This window comes from Hordeum vulgare, chromosome 4H, assembly GCF_904849725.1.
Source record: "Hordeum vulgare subsp. vulgare chromosome 4H, MorexV3_pseudomolecules_assembly, whole genome shotgun sequence".
Classification (NCBI taxonomy): Eukaryota; Viridiplantae; Streptophyta; class Magnoliopsida; order Poales; family Poaceae; genus Hordeum; species Hordeum vulgare.
In genome coordinates, this window is record NC_058521.1 from 591,688,545 (window position 1) to 591,706,641 (window position 18,097).

At 45.9% G+C, this 18,097-nt stretch overlaps 1 protein-coding gene across 1 annotated transcript; it reads left to right on the forward strand.

Annotated features, from left to right (window-relative positions):
• The first annotated feature begins 7,689 nt into the window (after positions 1–7,689).
• LOC123449837 (protein NRT1/ PTR FAMILY 5.2-like) lies at positions 7,690–14,202 on the forward strand. Its single transcript, XM_045127180.1, has 3 exons — positions 7,690–8,051; positions 8,189–8,406; positions 12,686–14,202. Exons 1-3 carry the CDS (start codon positions 7,898–7,900, stop codon positions 14,135–14,137), a joined length of 1,824 nt encoding a protein of 607 aa, XP_044983115.1. The 5' UTR covers positions 7,690–7,897; the 3' UTR covers positions 14,138–14,202.
• Positions 14,203–18,097: the final 3,895 nt, after the last annotated feature.

Consider the following 18,097-nt stretch of genomic DNA (forward strand, 5'->3'; position numbering starts at 1 on the left):
CACACAAAGTATTCCCCCGGTATCAGTGAGTTATATGATCTCATGGTCATAGGAATAAATACTTGACATGCAGAAAACAGTAGCAACAAAATGACACGATCAACATGCTACGTATATTAGTTTGGGTCTTAGTCCATCACATGATTCTCCTAATGATGTGATCCCGTTATCAAGTGACAACACTTGCCCATGGTCAGGAAACCTTGACCATCTTTGATCAACGAGCTAGTCAACTAGAGGCTTACTAGGGACAGTGTTTTGTCTATGTATCCACACATGCACTGTGTTTCCAATCAATACAATTATAGCATGGATAATAAACATTTATCATGAACAAAGAAATATAATAATAACTAATTTATTATTGCCTCTAGGGCATATTTCCAACAGTCTCCCACTTGCACTAGAGTCAATAATCTAGTTCACATCACCATGTGATTCCAACGAATCCAACACCCATATAGTTATGGGGTCTGATCACGTCTTGCTCATGAGAGAGGTTTTAGTCAACGGTTCTGAAATTTTCAGATCCGTGTGTTCTTTACAAATCTTTATGTCATCTTATAGATGCTGCTACTATGTGCTATTCGGAAATACTCCAAATATCTACTCTACTATACGAATTCGTTTCACTACTCATAGTTATTCGGATTAGTGTCAAAGCTTACATCGACGTAACCCTTTACGACGAACTCTTTAACCACCTCCATAATCGAGAAAAATTCCTTAGTCCATCAGTTACTAAGGATAAATTTTGACCGCTGCTAGTGATTCAATCATGGATCACTCTCTGTACCTCTCAACAGACTTGCTACAAGGCACACATCAGGTGCGGTACTCAGCATGGCATACTTTAGAGTCTACGACTAAGGCATAGAAGACGACCTTCGTCTATTCTCTTTATTCCGCCGTGGTCGGGTTTTGAGTCTTACTCAAATTCACACCTTACAACGCAACCAAGAACTCCTTCTTTGCTGATCTATTTTGAACTCCTTCAAAACTTGTCAAGGCATGCATCTTGTTGAAACTTCCATTAAGCGCTTTCGATCTACCTCCATAGATCTTTGATGCTCAACGTTCAAGTAGCTCAATCCAGGCATTCCTTTGAAAACTCCTTTCAAACAACCTTGTATGCTTTATAGAAATTCTACATTACTTCTGATCCACAATATGTCAACCACATATACTTATCAGAAATTCTATAGTGCTCCCACTCACTTCTTTGGAAATACAAGTTTCTCATAAACCTTGTACAAACCCAAAATCCTTGATCATCTCATCAAAGTGTATATTCCAACTCCGAGATGCTTGCACCAGTCCATTTAAGGATCGCTGGAGCTTGCATACTTGCTAGTATCTTTAGGATCGACAAAACCTCATGGTTATATCTCACACAATGTTTGCTCAAGGAAACCGTCGAGGAAACAATGTTTTGACATCCTACATGCAATATTTCATAAATAATGCAGCAACTACTAACATAATTCTAACAGACTTTTAGCATCGCTACGAGTGAGAAAGTCTCATCATAGTCAACTGTTTGATCTTGTCGGAAACATCTTTGCGACAAGTCGAGCTTTTCTTAATAGTGACTTATCAATATCATCGTCTGTCTTCCTTTTAAAGATCCATCTTTACTCAATAATCCTATGACCATCAAGTAGTTCTTCCAAAGTCTACACTTTGTTTTTATACATGGATCCTCTCTCGGATTTCATGGCTTCTAGCCATTTGTCGGAATCTGGACCCACCATTGCTTTCTCCATAACTCGTAGGTTCACTGTTGCTCAACAACATGACCTCCAAGACAGGGTTACCGTACCACTCTGTAGTAGTACGCGACCTTGTCAACCTACGAGCCTTGTAGTAACTTGATCCGATGCTCGATGATCACCATCATCAGCTTTCACTTCAATTGGTGTAGGCGCCACAGGAACAACTTCCTGCGCCCTGCTACATACTGGTCGAAGTGATGGTTCAATAACCTCATCAAGTTCTACCACCCTCCCACTCAATTCTTTCGAGAGAAACCTTTCCTCGAGAAAGGATCCGTTTCTAGAAACAAACACTTTGCTTTTGGATCTGAGATAGGAGATGTACCCAATTGTTTTGGATATCCTATGAAGATGCATTTATCCGCTTTGGGTTCGAGCTTATCAGACTGAAACTTTTTCACATAAGCGTCGAAACCCCAAACTTTCAAGAAACGACGGTTTAGATTTCTCTAAACCTCAGTCTGTACTGTGTCATCTCAACGGAAATACGTGGTGCCCTATTTAAAGTGAATGCGGGTGTCTCTAATGCTTAACCCATAAACGATAGTGGTAATTCCATAAGAGACATCATAGCATGCACCATACCAAATAGTGTGTGGCTATGACGTTCAGACACATCATCACACTATGATGTTCTAGGTGGCATGAACCGCGAAACAATTTCCACATTGTCTTAACTGCGTACCAAAACTCGTAACTCAGATATTCATTTCTATGATCATATCGTAGACAGTTTATCCTCTTGTTATGATGAACTTCACTCCGAAACAGAATTGAACTTTTCAATATTCCAGACTTGTGATTCATTAAGCAAATACTCTAGTATCTACTCAAATCGACATTGAAGTAAGAACACAATGATATCCACTGCGTGCCTCAGCACCCATTGAACTGCATACATCCAAATGTATCACTTCCAACAAGTTACTATCTTATTTCATCTCAATGAAAACAAGGCCTTGCTCATGTGGTATGATTTGCATGTCACTAGTGATTCAAAATCAAGTGAGAATAAAGATCCATCAGCATGGAGCCTCTTCATGCAATTTATACCAACATGACTCAAGCGGCAGTGCCACAAGTAAGTGGTACTATCATCATTACCTCATATCTTTTGGCACCAATATCATGAACATGTGTAACACTACGATCGAGATTCAATAAACCATTGAAGGTGATTATTCAAGAAAATAGAGTAACCATTATTCTCTTTAAATGAATAATCGTATTGCAATAAACACGATCCAATCATGTTCATGCTTAACGCAAGCACCAAATAACAATTATTTAGGTTTAACACCAATCCCGATGGTAGAGGGAGCGTGCGACGTTTGATCATATCAACCTTGGAAACACTTCCAACACGTATCGTCACCTCGCCTTTAGCCAGTCTCCGTTTAAGCCGTAGCTTTCATTTCGTGTTACTAATCACTTAGCAACCGAACCGGTATCCAATACCCTCATGCTACTAGGAGTACTAGTAAAGTACACATCAACATCATGTATATCAAATATACTTCTTTCGACTTTTGCCAGCCTTCTTATCTACCAAGTATCTAGAGTTGCTCCGCCTCAGTGACTGTTCCCCTCATTACAGAAGCACTTAGTCTCGGGTTTGGGTTTAATCTTGGGTCTCTTCATTAGTGCAGCAACTGTTTTGCCATTTCACGAAGTATCCCTTCTAGCCCTTGCCTTTCTTGAAACTTAGTGGTTTTACAAACCATCAACTATTGATGCTCCTTCTTGATTTCTACTTTCGCAGTGTCAAACATCGCGAATCGCTCAAGGATCATTGTATCTATCCTTGATATGTTATAGTTCATCACGAAGCTCTCACAGCTTGGTGGCAGTGACTTTGGAGAACCATCACTATCTCATCTGGAAGATTAACTCCCACTTGATTCAAGTGATTGTCGTACTCAGACAATCTGAGCACACGCTCAACGATTGAGCTTTTCTCCTTTACTTTGTGGACAAAGAATCTTGTCGGAGGTCTTGCACCTCTTAACAAGGGCACAAGCATGAAATTACAATTTCATCTCTTTAGAACATCACTTATGTTCCGCGACGTTTCAAAACGTCTTTGGCGCCTTGCTTCTAAGCCATTAAGTATTTTGCACTGAACTATCGTGTAGTCATCAGAAACGTGTATGTCGGATGTTCACAGCATCCACAGACGACGCTCGAGGTGCAGCACACCGAGTGATGCATTAAGGACATAAGCCTTCTGCGCAGCAACGAGGACAATCCTCGGTTTTAGAGACTCAGTCTACAAAGTTTGCTACTATCAACTTTCAACTAAATTTTCTCTAGGAACATATAAAACAGTAGAGCTATAGCGCAAGCTACGTCGTAATTCGCAAAGACCATTAGACTATGTTCATGACAATTTAGTTCAATTAATCATATTACTTAAGAACTCCCACTCAAAAAGTACATCTCTCTAGTCAGTTGAGTGGTACATGATCCAAATCCACTATCTCAAGTCCGATCATCACGTGAGTCGAGAATAGTTTCAGTGGTAAGCATCTCTATGCTAATCATATCAACTATACGATTCATGCTCGACCTTTCGGTCTCATGTGTTCCGAGGCCATGTCTGCACATGCTAGGCTCGTCAAGCTTAACCCGAGTGTTCTGCGTGTGCAATTGTTTTGCATCCGTTGTATGTGAACGTTGAGTCTATCACACCCGATCATCACGTGGTGTCTCGAAATGAAGAACTATTGCAACGGTGCACAGTCGGGGAGAACACAATTTCTTCTTGAAATTTTAGTGAGAGATCACCTCATAATGCTACCGTCGTTCTAAGCAAGATAAGGTGCAAAAAGGATTAACATCACATGCAATTCATAAGTGACATGATATGGCCATCATCATGCGCTTCTTGATCTCCATCACCAAAGCACCGGCACGATCTTCTTGTCACCGGCGTCACACCATGATCTCCATCATCATGATCTCCATCAACGTGTCGCCATCGGGGTTGTCGTGCTACTCATGCTATTACTACTAAAGCTACGTCCTAGCAATATAGTAAACGCATCTGCAAGCACAAACGTTAGTTTAAAGACAACCCTATGGCTCCTGCCGGTTGCCGTACCATCGACGTGCAAGTCGATCTTAACTATTACAACATGATCATCTCATACATCCAATATATCACATCACGTCGTTGGCCATATCACATCACAAGCATACCCTGCAAAAACAAGTTAGACGTCCTCTAATTTTGTTGTTGCATGTTTTACGTGGTGACCATGGGTATCTAGTAGGATCGCATCTTACTTACGTAAACACCCCAACGGAGATATATGAATTGCTATTTAACCTCATCCAAGGACCTCCTCGGTCAATTCCGATTCAACTAAAGTTGGAAAAACTGACACCCGCCAGTCATCTTTGAGCAACGGAGTTACTCGTAGCGATGAAACCAGTCTCTCGTAAGCGTACGAGTAATGTCGGTCCGAGCCGCTTCGATCCAACAATACCGCGGAATCAAGAAAAGACTAAGGAGGGCAGCAAAACGCACATCTACGCATGAACCTGGCTCTGATACCACTGTTGGGGAACGTCGCATGCGAAACAAAAATTTTCCTACGCGCACGAAGACCTATCATGGTGATGTCCATCTACGAGAGGGGATGTGTGATCTACGTACCCTTATAGACCGTACAGCAGAAGCGTTAGTGAACGCGGTTGATGTAGTGGAACGTCCTCACGTCCCGCGATCCGCCCCGCGAACCGTCCCGCGATCAGTCTCGCGATCTAGTGCCGAACGGACGGCACATCCGCGTTCAGCACACGTATAGCTCGACGATGATCTCGGCCTTCTTGATCCAGCAAGAGAAACGGATAGGTAGATGAGTTCTCCGGCAGCGTGACGGCGCTCCGGAGGTTGGTGGTGATCTAATCTCAGCAGGGCTCCGCCCGAGCTCCGCAGAAACGCGATCTAGAGGTAAAACCGTGGAGGTATGTGGTCGGGCTGCCGTGGCAAAAGTTGTCTCAAATCAGCCCTAAAACTCCACTATATATAGGAGGGAGGGAGGGGAGGAGGCAGCCTCAAAATCTAAAGGTTTGGCCGAAATTTGAGGTGGAGGAGTCCTACTCCAATCCTACTTGGAGTAGGATTCCAGCTTCCCACTTGTAAACTCTTTCCACCTTGTGTTTTTCCCTTCTCAAACCTTATGGGCCTTACTGGAAACTTATTCCAGCCCACTAGGGGCTGGTTTATCTCTTCCCATAGCCCATGAGACCCCTTGGGGCGTGACACCCCTCTCGATGGTCCCCGTCACCCCTCCCGGCACTCCCGGTACACTACCGATGAGCCTGAAACTTTTTCGGTAATGCTCGAAAACTTTCCGGTAACCAAATGAGGTCATCCTATATATCAATCTTCGTCTCCGGACCATTCCGGAAACCCTCGTGACGTCCGTGATCTCATCTGGGACTCCGAACAACATTCGGTAACCAACCATATAACTCAAATACGCATATAACAACGTCGAACCTTAAGTGTGCAGACCCTGCGGGTTCGAGAACTATGTAGACATGACCCGAGTGACTCCTCGGTCAATATCCAATAGCGGGACCTGGATGCCCATATTGGATCCCACATATTCTACGAAGATCTTATCGTTTGAACCTCGGTGCCAAGGATTCATATAATCCCGTATGTCATTCCCTTTGTCCTTCAGTATGTTACTTGCCCGAGATTCGATCGTCAGTATCCGCATACCTATTTCAATCTCGTTTACCGGCAAGTCTCTTTACTCGTTCCGTAATACAAGATCCCGCAACTTACACTAAGTCACATTGCTTGCAAGGCTTGTGTGTGATGTTGTATTACCGAGTGGGCCCCGAGATACCTCTCCGTCACACGGAGTGACAAATCCCAGTCTTGATCCGTACTAACTCAACGGACACCTTCGGAGATACCTGTAGAGCATCTTTATAGCCACCCAGTTACGTTGTGACGTTTGATACACACAAAGTATTCCCCCGGTGTCAGTGAGTTATATGATCTCATGGTCATAGGAATAAATACTTGACATGCAGAAAACAGTAGCAACAAAATGACACGATCAACATGCTACGTATATTAGTTTGGGTCTTAGTCCATCACATGATTCTTCTAATGATGTGATCCCGTTATCAAGTGACAACACTTGCCCATGGTCAGGAAACCTTGACCATCTTTGATCAACGAGCTAGTCAACTAGAGGCTTACTAGGGACAGTGTTTTGTCTATGTATCCACACATGCATTGTGTTTCCAATCAATACAATTATAGCATGGATAATAAACGTTTATCATGAACAAAGAAATATAATAATAACTAATTTATTATTGCCTCTAGGGCATATTTTCAACACCTAGTTCACGTGCTCTGCATCCCTGTGGCCAGCCGAGGTTGTGGCTGAGCGTTCAACGATCCGACTAGCCAGGACTCTACCTGGGCATTTTTTCGGTCGGACCGGGTTTTGGGCGAAACGACAAGAAACCCGATGCTAAAAATCCAGGCCTGGCCAGACCATCGGGCCTGAATTTTGGGCCCAAGGCCGGCCTGAAACAAAAAAAGCCCGACTTGGCCCGACCGGCCCGGCCCAACTCCGGCTTACCTTTATTTTTTGATAGGGCCCTGCCTGACGTGGCCATCAGGCTCAACTTTCTGGCCAAAGCCCAGCTCGATGTGACAAATAGGCCCAGTCCGGCCCGGGATTTTCGGGCCGGCCAGGCCGGGCTGTCCATGCCTAGGTATAGCCAGGACTATGAGGGAGGAGAGCAAGCTGCAGCTAACAAAAGAGACTAGTAGTACTAGCTGACAAAGTGATGACAACGCCGTGGTGCCGGTGCCCCGTACAAGTTGTCGACCGATCGAGGCCACATCAAGCCCGACTCATCGGTGGTGGGGGACGACGCTAGAGAGTAGCAGCGCTGGTACTACCAAGTCTATAAATGGAGGTCCCGTCACCAGCGATGGGTTAGCAGCCTAGCGCAGGCAGCTCTACTTGAAGGTCGGGGGAGATCGACATATACCTGCCTGCACCTGCAGCCGGCCACGAAGAGTGCAAATAGAGACTAGCTAGCTAGCTAGAGAGTGAGCTAGCGTTCAGGTAGCCATGGCGGTGGCGAAGCAGAGCTTGGCTTTGGAGGACGGCACCGGCGCCGGCGCCGGCGGGCAGGAGTACACGCAGGACGGGTCGGTGGACCTCCGGGGCAACCCCGTGCTCCGCTCCAAGAGGGGCGGCTGGACCGCCTGCACCTTCATCGTAGGTACGTACATGTATCATGTATATATGCCAAGCCAATCAATGCACACATGCATGATTGCTGCTGTACTGTAGTGTTCATTCTCAGGTCTCAGCCGGTCCATCTCATAGCTAGCTAGGGCTGATGCGAATTGCTTGCAGTGTACGAGCTGTTCGAGCGCATGGCCTACTACGGCATCGCGGCGAACCTCTTCATCTACCTGACGGAGAAGATGCACCAGGGCACGGTGGAGGCGTCCAACAACGTCACCAACTGGTCTGGCACCGTCTTCCTCACGCCCCTGCTCGGCGCCTACGTCGCCGACGCCTACCTCGGCCGGTACTGGACCTTCGTCGTCGGCTCCGCCATCTACCTCATGGTAATTAACGAGCAATGCTACATCTACGTAAATGTTTACGTAAGTTTACGGGATAGTCTGACTTGACAATCATTGGTTGGATTAAGAGGAGAATGAGGCCCACCCACCCCTAAAAATCAGGGGGGCATATTTAAATTAGTTGAAAGGTTTAGTAAACATAAGTACTGTAAGATTTAGTAGGTCTAGCATTTTCGGTAATTAACTCTCCTTCTATAAATTAATCAGGCAGCTGATCACTTAAATTACATATATGTAGCATATGCGCCGTCGGAAGACGTCGCTGCATGCAGCCATGTCATGGATGATCTGGCAGCGATTACGGCGGAGTCTTTGAGAGAGTACGATCGGGATTTGTGTCGTATATACGTTTGGTCCGTCCGTGCCGTGCCACAGAAAATTAGAGGCTGGCGAGTAGCGAGTAGCTAGCTCCTTACTCCCTAGCCACGAGACACACACACACAAAATTACATATGGTACTCCAAAGAGGTGAGGACTCCAAGCATGACACGACCACACACAGCTAGGAGCTTGCTGCCAAGCTCGGATTGGCGTGGATGGATGCTAGCTTGAGCTTGGATTCAGTGGTAGTACGTACGTATGGGCAGATGAACGAGTCGTACGTACTCCACCACTATGGCTGATCCCTTCCCGTTGCCGGGATGGCCGGCGATGGTCGGATACGGACGAGATGGATATCCGTCTGAGATGTCTACCTATTATCTTTTCTTGGCTTGGCCCTTCCTTGACGTACTGGTCCAGATCGTGACCGGCGCACCAGCCCGAGAGATCGATCCATCGATGTTGACGTGCATGTGGTCGTATTTCTTGACTCCACACTCTATAGAGTATTCCCTCCGTTTCTAAATATAAGTCTTTATAGAGATTCCACTAATAGACTACATACGGATGTATATAGACATACTTTAAAGTGTAAAATCACTTATTTTGTTTTGTATGTAGACTTCTAATGAAATCTTTTAAAAGACTTATATTTAAAACGAAGGGAGTACTATGTATGTGGACTACACGATCGACCAGAGGTAGCCGTTTTAGAGCACCTACTACGGTCGAAACTTACAATTCCGGCCCATTAAACGATGGCGAACAGAACCGTTCAATTACCAGACGTGTCTGTTTTGAATTCTTATTTTTTTATTTATGCAACCACATCTTTCTTCTCATATGTCTCGTTTGCACGTAATTAATGAAGAAAAAGAAAGAGAAAAAAATGAATAAAAAAAGAAAAAAGATGATCCAGAATGAGGTCGCGTCCTACATGACGGACTGACCGGATATGCACGGGGCATCCGTAATATTTAAGATAAATATGATACATGTAGATCAGTTTAGATGTTTGAGGCAGATATACTGAATTGATTTTTTTTATGACTGATCAGTAACCCAACGGGTTGATGGGAGGTTTGAGGTCCGTAATCTTGACTCGACGAGTGGACCTACTACGTATCTAGTGCGACCCTATCGTCTAGCCAGCACCAGGAGTGCACGCATGCATATCTATCTGCTTATTGAAGTCACTGCACGTGCTCGGTAGGTTTTGACTGGCCACAAGACCTTTATCCTCACGAATTCAGTGACATGCTCCCCGCAAAAAAAAAAAACAATTAAATGCGTTCATAGTTTGACCCATACGTGCACGTGGCATGATGTACCACTTCATGCGAAATTTATGTACGTACGTTCGGCCACATTTATTGGAATAGGAGACCATTAAAGTGTCCCGGTGAGTGGTGCCTGACGCGGACCGTTCGCTCCATATCACTGTCCTCCTACATATAACCATCTAACAACTGGTTTGTTTGCGGCTTAAAAACATTTCAAACGTTGAATTGCCATGGAGAGCGATATCTGCTACTACTATTACACGGAGTAATCAGTGGAGTAGTGGTGCAATAATTGTGGGCGAATTTTCCTTTTATTCCATGTGAGTAGATACTAACCAAGTGAATACCAGTGCATGTCTTTGTATGACCAGCCTAAGCCAATTTCCATGCGCTGGTGAAAAGTCAGTGCACAAGACTTGTTGCGCGACTAAATTGTCACGTCTTGCATGTCCTTTTAGTAGCATATCAGTCATTACTAGTACAATCATTGACAACTTGCGCACCTATAGATGGCGGCATGTGCCAAAATGGATTTCCATCACAGAGGACAAGAAACTTGCTTTGTACTACTCGTAACACCCAACTAAAAAATATATGTAACACCCAACTAAAAAATATATGGGTAACAAGTCCAATGGTATATACTTACTCCGTTCCTAAACATAAGTCTTTTAAGAGATTTCATTATGGACTACATACGGATTAAAATAAATGAAAATATATTATAAAGTATGTCTATATAGATTCATATGTGGTTCATAGTATAATCTTTGAACACATTTATATTTAAAAACGGAGGGAGTAATTTTTACCTGAATGTTCATTAGGTGCTAACTAGCGGTTAATTACGACTTTAAATTAGACCAACATCATTGGCGATTGTTAGCAGCCAACCTATGAAACTCTGAGAAAAAGAAGTGCCGTATATGTACTGTAAGCTACTCCATCTTAAATGGCGGCATATGTGCGGAAATGGCTATCCATCAGAGGACAAGAAACTTGCTTTGTACTCAACAATAGGTAACACGTCCAATGGTATACCAGACCTTAATAATGTTCATCAGATGCTAACCCCTATGTCCCAATCGCTCAAACAGATGTATCAGCAGCCCACCTATCAACACCAAAAACAAAAGTGTTGGAACTCCCTCCGTCCCTTTTTTATCTGCATATAAATTTTTTCTAAAGTCAAACTTCACAAAATTTGACCAACTATATAAGAAAAACTAACAACATTCACAATAAGAAATCAATTATTACATTAGATGCACCATGAAATTATTTTTCATACTTTTGTATAGTAGCTGTTGATATTTTTTAAGATAGATTTGGTCAAACTTTACCTATTTTGACCCAAATAAATTTTATACGTAGAGTAAATCAAACGAAGGAAGTATATATATAATCGGTGCATCATCCGTATGAGTAAAATAAATTCAGTAAAATGTCAAGTTTAAGACTTAAATCTTGATGTTTTGTTTCATCACAAGAAACCTAACCATCTGAGATACAAATTATGTATACTTTGTCCTAATCAATCATCTTATTATTGACCATATGCTACAATAAAAAAACTAATTTATTAAGTTGCATAGAAACTATGTCATGAAAAACTAATCCATGATCTTCACATGTTTTTGTGGTTATAGGGTTTGTCTAGGACACATCTAAATGTGACAGTTATTATACACTTAAATGGCTGAATCAATCATAAAAAGGAAAAAAAAAAAGAAAATACATCGATGAATCTTTACGTAAGATCAATGATATAGACAGTGACTTAGATGTGTAATACTTATGTTATAGATGTGTTTTAGCAAAACTGTGTGGTTATTTACATTTCAAATACTTGTACAATGATTTATTGTGGTTATTTATACTTGTCTACATATAAAAATCTGAAGTGTAGTTTACTACTACTACTTTAGAAACGAGGTAAGAGCTTCTTCAATGCTTCGTGCCGCGCGCAAAAAACCTGTTTGTCGCGCGCGCTTTGGCTGGTTTAGCGCGACCGCCGGCACTGGCTTCAACGGCCGCGCTATAATGCAGCGCGCGCAGCACGCACAAACCATATATACATTTCAAAAAAGAAAAGCAAAAATGATCAAACAAATAAAATAAATCAACAATAAATAGTCATTACAACTCAAACAAATAGTTTATCGTTCAGTACAACAAATAATGCACCAAATTCATGAAGTTTGAGCAATACATACCTTGTAGGCGTTTTGTCGAACACCTTACGGGCGCGGCGCGGCGCGGCAGCGAGCCCTCGGGCGCTGTTCCTCGGACGACGGAGGCGCGCGAGGGCCGGCGGGACTAGGAGGGGGTGGGGCGGAAGCGCGGCGGCGCGGGATAGGTCGGGAAAGTGCCTGAACGGTCGCTGGGGCGCGCGGGCGGCGGCGGTGGTGTGGCCGGATGGAGGGTGGAAGTGGGAGAGCGAGCGCGCGGGAGTGGGCGCAGCAAATAAGCGGCGCGCGATTGCGTTTCGGCCAGCGCGCTGAACTGCATATGCCGCGTGCGCCGTTTTTGCGCGCCCGCTGGAGCCACCCGTCGCGTTGCGCGCGTGCTAAAACGGTCAAATTTGCGGCGCGGCTCTAGTTTAGCGCGGTTGTTGGAGATGCTTTAATGAACTGACGTGGTTGTCACTGATGCAGGGAATGCTGCTGTTGACATTGTCCGTGTCGGTGGGAGCGCTGAAGCCGCCGGAGTGCGTCGGCAAAGTCTGCCCGCCGGCGTCGGCGCTGCAGGTGGGCATCTACTTCGGCGGGCTGTACATCATCGCCCTGGGCAACGGCGGCACCAAGCCCAACATCTCCACCATCGGCGCCGACCAGTTCGACGACTTCGACCCTCGCGAGAAGTCCCACAAGCTCTCCTTCTTCAACTGGTGGATGTTCACCATCTTCGTGGGCATCCTCTTCTCCTCCACCGTCCTCGTCTACCTCCAGGACAACGTCAGCTGGTCCATCGGCTACGGCATCCCCACGCTCGGCCTCGTCGCCTCCATCGTCATCTTCCTCGCCGGCACGCCCGTGTACCGCCACAAGCTGCCGCAGGGCAGCGCCTTCACGCGCATGGGCAAGGTCGTCGGCGCCGCGGTCCGCAAGTGGCGCCTTCCCGTGCCGGCCGACGCCAAGGAGCTGCACGAGCTGGAGCTCGAGGCGTACACCAAGAAACATAAATTCCGGATGGACTCCACCAACTCCATGAAGTTCCTCAACAAGGCCGCCGTGAAGGAAGCCGATGGCTCGTCCTCCGCGGCGAAGTGGAGCCTGTGCACGGTGACGGAGGTGGAGGAGACGAAGCAGATAGTGAAGCTGATCCCTCTACTGGTGACCATGTTCGTGCCGTGCACGCTCATCGCACAGACCAACACCCTTTTCGTGAAGCAGGGCACCACCATGAACCGGCACATGGGCCCGGGAAGCTTCGAGATCCCGCCGGCCAGCCTCGGGGCGTTCGTCACGCTCACCATGCTCGTCGTCATCGTGGTGTACGACCGGCTCTTCGTCAAGGCCGTGCGGAGGCACACCAAGAACCCGAGGGGGATCAGCCTCCTGACGCGGATGGGCATCGGGATGCTGGTCCAGGTGCTGACCATGGGGACGGCGTCGCTGATCGAGAGCCGGCGGCTGAGCTACGCACGGAGCCACGGGACGGACGGGACCGGCGGCGAGCTCCGGCTGAGCATCTTCGTCCTCCTGCCGCAGTTCGTGCTGATGGGCCTGGCGGACGCGTTCCTGGTGGTGGGCAAGATCGAGTTCTTCTACGACCAGGCGCCGGAGAGCATGAAGAGCCTGGGCACGGCGCTGTCCCTGACGGCGTACGGCGTGGGCAACGTCCTCAGCAGCTTCATCCTGTCGCTGGTGACGCGGGTGACGCGCGAGCGGGGGAGCCCCTGGGTGACCAACGACCTCAACGCCTCGCACCTCGACTACTACTACGCCTTCCTCACGCTGCTCGCCGCCGCCAACTGCCTCGTCTTCGCCGTGCTCGCCCGCCGGTACAAGTACAGGGCCGAGTCCACGGACACCATCGACGTCGACATGGACGTGCAGGCGCAGCGCGACGCCGCCAAGAAAATTCACTCTGAGCCAATGGCTTAGTCTTTAAACTCTGTGTAAAACACGTACTGCAGACAGAAATTATAACTATTGGTTTTGCTAAAACACAGCTAAATGTAACATAAATATTGCATATCTAAATACTATACATATCATTGATCTTACGTGAAGATTTGTGTAGGTGTTTTTTTTATGATTTATTTAGTCATTTAGATGTGCAATAACTTGCTACGGCCCTTTGATACACTATATGAGTATACGACCTTTTGGTATAAGGTACTGCAAGATTGCAGCTAGAGTTACGACTTTTTGGTACAGTATATGGTATATAACGGTATGTAGTCCGTTCCGACAACTGAACGGAATAGGGCGATCGGCTCGACTCGGACATACACACACAGATCGATCTTATGTCCATATATACCCCTCACCGAATCTCCAATCCCAATAATCTCGAACAAACGATTCCACCATCAATCTCTGTGGTCGACGGAAGAAGCGTCCGGTGAAGGCAACCCCGGCCCTGGCTTGCCACGGCCACCGAAGTTCGAGGGCTTGTTTACCGATGTGGAGTGGGAGTCGCTGCACGAGGCGACACAATGTTTGATCACCGCAGTCCTGCATTAAGACGAGGATGAGAACCACATCCACCCTCCCCGCTTGTCTCGTAAGGAGCGTCCCTGGCCCTGGCCCCGGCCTCGGCCTGTCACGGCCGCCCAAGTTCGACGGCTTGTTGTTAACCGATGTGGGTTGGGAGTTGCTGGACGAGGCGATGCAACATTTGATCATCACGGTCATGCATTAAGACGAGGATGAGAACCACATCCACCCTCCCCGACTGTCTCGTAAGGAGCGTCCCTGGCCCTGGCCTCGGCCTGTCACGGCCACCGAAGTTCGACGGCCTGTTCATTGACGTGTGGTGGGAGTTGCTGGACGAGGCGACGCAACGTTTGATCATCACCGTCCTGCATTAAGACGAGGATGAGAGCCACATCCACCCTCCCCGACTGTCTCATAAGGAGCGTCGCGCAAGGCCATCAAGAACTCGAGTGGCGACAACGTCCATGGCTCCAATCCAAATAAATGTGGAATTGAAGATAGTGTGAATATTAATATGTTGAAGAATGAAAAACGTTTTAAATCAACCGATTAATTTTGTGTCTCGCGTAAACCGTCTCCAAAGAACGCCACGCGTCCCGCTAGATCGACCCACTACCCAGCCTTATCCCATCATCTCATGAGATCCACTGATTTTCCCACCACCCCCTTTCGTTCTGTTGTGCGCCTCTCTCTCCTACAACTCTCTTCGCCATGGTCATGGATAGCTCTAAGCACCGCTGCCCCTGCTGCCTCATAAGCTCTAAGTATTGTTGCCTCGCAAGCTTCAATCGTCCTCTTCCGTATCATCTGCCATCTCCAGGGCCTCCCCCTCGAGGTCCTAGTCGGCTCCCTGCCCGTCGAGGTGGATGAGGACATCATGGGGGTGGAGCGCGTCCTCAGGGAGCACCGCCAGGTCGCACGGTGCTGCACTCAAGCTGAAAAATGGAGCATCCAGGGGCGGATCTGCATGCAGCTACCATGTTGCACTGGCAACAGGGTCAAGTTGTTTTGCACTGGTACTTTAGCACTTGGATCAAACATGTGCATGGATGCATCAGGTTAAATTAGCAAAGGTGCAACAGGGTAAATAAAAATGCAGCTCCGCCCCTGAGCATCATTGTGGCCGTTTTGGTGATGTGATGGAGTTACGCCGGCCCGCCGTTGGTGCTGCGCTGGCGCTTCGCCGGAGTTAAAGTGGAGCAATGCGGGGCCGCAGGAAAGGATAGTCGGGGCTGCAATTAAGCTTCATCGAAACTGCAATGGAGTTTTGTTGGCCGCTGTTGCGCGTTGGAGCTTCGCCGAGGCTACAATGAAACTTCGCTGGACGCTGTCGATGCTGCGTTGGAGCTATGGGTGCCCCACACTATTGCAATGGAGCTATGTGGGATGCCAACCGTGCTGGATTGAAGCTGTCACTCGACGTGCTACTGCATTTGCGTGGCTGCATCTAACGGCCACTGACACACTGATCTGACGGCTGACTAGGGGTATGATTTTCAACCGACTGATTTATACCAGTCTCCTTAAAGAATACATAGAGATTTTCCTTAGATTTGTGTGGCTCTTAGCTAAAGGAGATTATTAATGTTTCGTTACTAATGTGTTAATATTTTGGAAACCATATTATAGTTTAAAATCTATGCCGACGGCTACGTGATAGCTCTTAATTGGTGATATGTGTCCACGACGAGGAGCAGCCACGTGGATGTGCTATGCCAACTTTCATCGGCATAGTTTTGATCTTATTATAGGCATAGCGTGCCAGGTGACTACCCCTGGTCGTGAGCACGTGTCCATGTGGTTGTGTCATCTTTTCTTTGCCAACGAGGTATCTGTTCCGACGGCCTCCCTTACCCTGATCATAGTGAAGAGTATCGTATAATAATATGTGATATTGTTGTATGATATTATAATTCACAATGCATATTATCATAAACTAGTATTATAAATGATCTTATTTATTGACATACATGACACATATTACTTCATCTGTCATGGTTTAGAAGGTGTGCATGAAAATTCTCTAGAACCCTAGGTGATTATTGATTGGCTGTGAAATGAGTTAAAAAAATAACATTCACACTACGCATGCATATAAAAGTAGTACAACAAAGTACTAATTAGAAGCTAGGAGTAAATGCAGTGCGTCTTAAACCTTGTCTATTATGAAAATGCACGTAAACTTAACTGTGTCTTCTAAACCGTGACGGGGGTAGTAGTAGCATAGTATTTAACATGTTACGGTGTTTATCGTATGTTACTTTAATCTTCTTTCTTTTTCTTTAATTATCTATCACATCAGCATGTTTGTTAGTTTCAAGTACATGATACTTCCTCCGTTCCTAAATATAATTGTTTTTAAAGATTTCACTAGGGGACAACATACGAATATGTATATACATATTTTACATTGTAGGTTCATTCATTTTGCTTCATATGTCTCTTAGTGAAATCTCTTAAAAAGAACTTATATTTAAAAATGGAAGGAGTACTATTTAAGTTATTTTTTACTATGGCCAGCCTTAAGCCGATGTCATATGTGTCTATGCTGACAGTCTGACAGGTCAATGCGGATGGAATAACTGCTGATGCCATATGCCGGCAGTATTCGGGCTTATGCCGACGGTTGCGGGCCATCGACATTTTTAACTTCCGGTGGTGCAAGTACCCGAGCGATGACGACGGCCATCGCTCCAAGTCCAACTCACCAGTATCTTCCTCGGATCTCACGGTCACAGATAAACTTCTGTGGCTCTGGGCTCTGGCAACATCACATGCTCAACACATCAGAGTGTTAGCTGTGAAACCAAAATCTCAATCACCATCGCATCCGCGTTTTTTTATCCGACTTCAACTTGTCTAATTTCTTGTCCAGATCAACTAGGACCGACGTGATATACTTCATGCGAGGATACCAGGGACATCTAAGAGCAACTTTAGCACACCCCGCATTCCGCCGGTCCGCAAAACGCGTTTGCAGTTCGCGCAAAATAGTTTTTGCGGTCTGGTCTGGGCTAGCACAGATGCAGATCCTCCAAACGGATTCGTAAAAAAGTATTTTCGCGGAATATACTTTTTTTGGGTCGGCTTTGCAGGGTCTGCTTTTTGCGTCGCTGCATCCCGCATATCATCAGCCCGCAAATATCAAATACAACTTAATTCAACAATAAAAAATAAACTGAATTATTCGAATCAAACATAATACAATAATCATCCGCATTACAAATAATTATTCAAATAACAGTAGCAAACTTAAATAGTGCAATACAAAACTTGTCATGAATACAAATACAAATGAATACAAAAATAAGTCACTGTTCAGCCCTTTGCCAATGGTGCTCAATGAGATCTTTCTGAAGTTGAAAGTGGGTGTCTGCATTTTCAATCTCCTTGTGTGTCTGA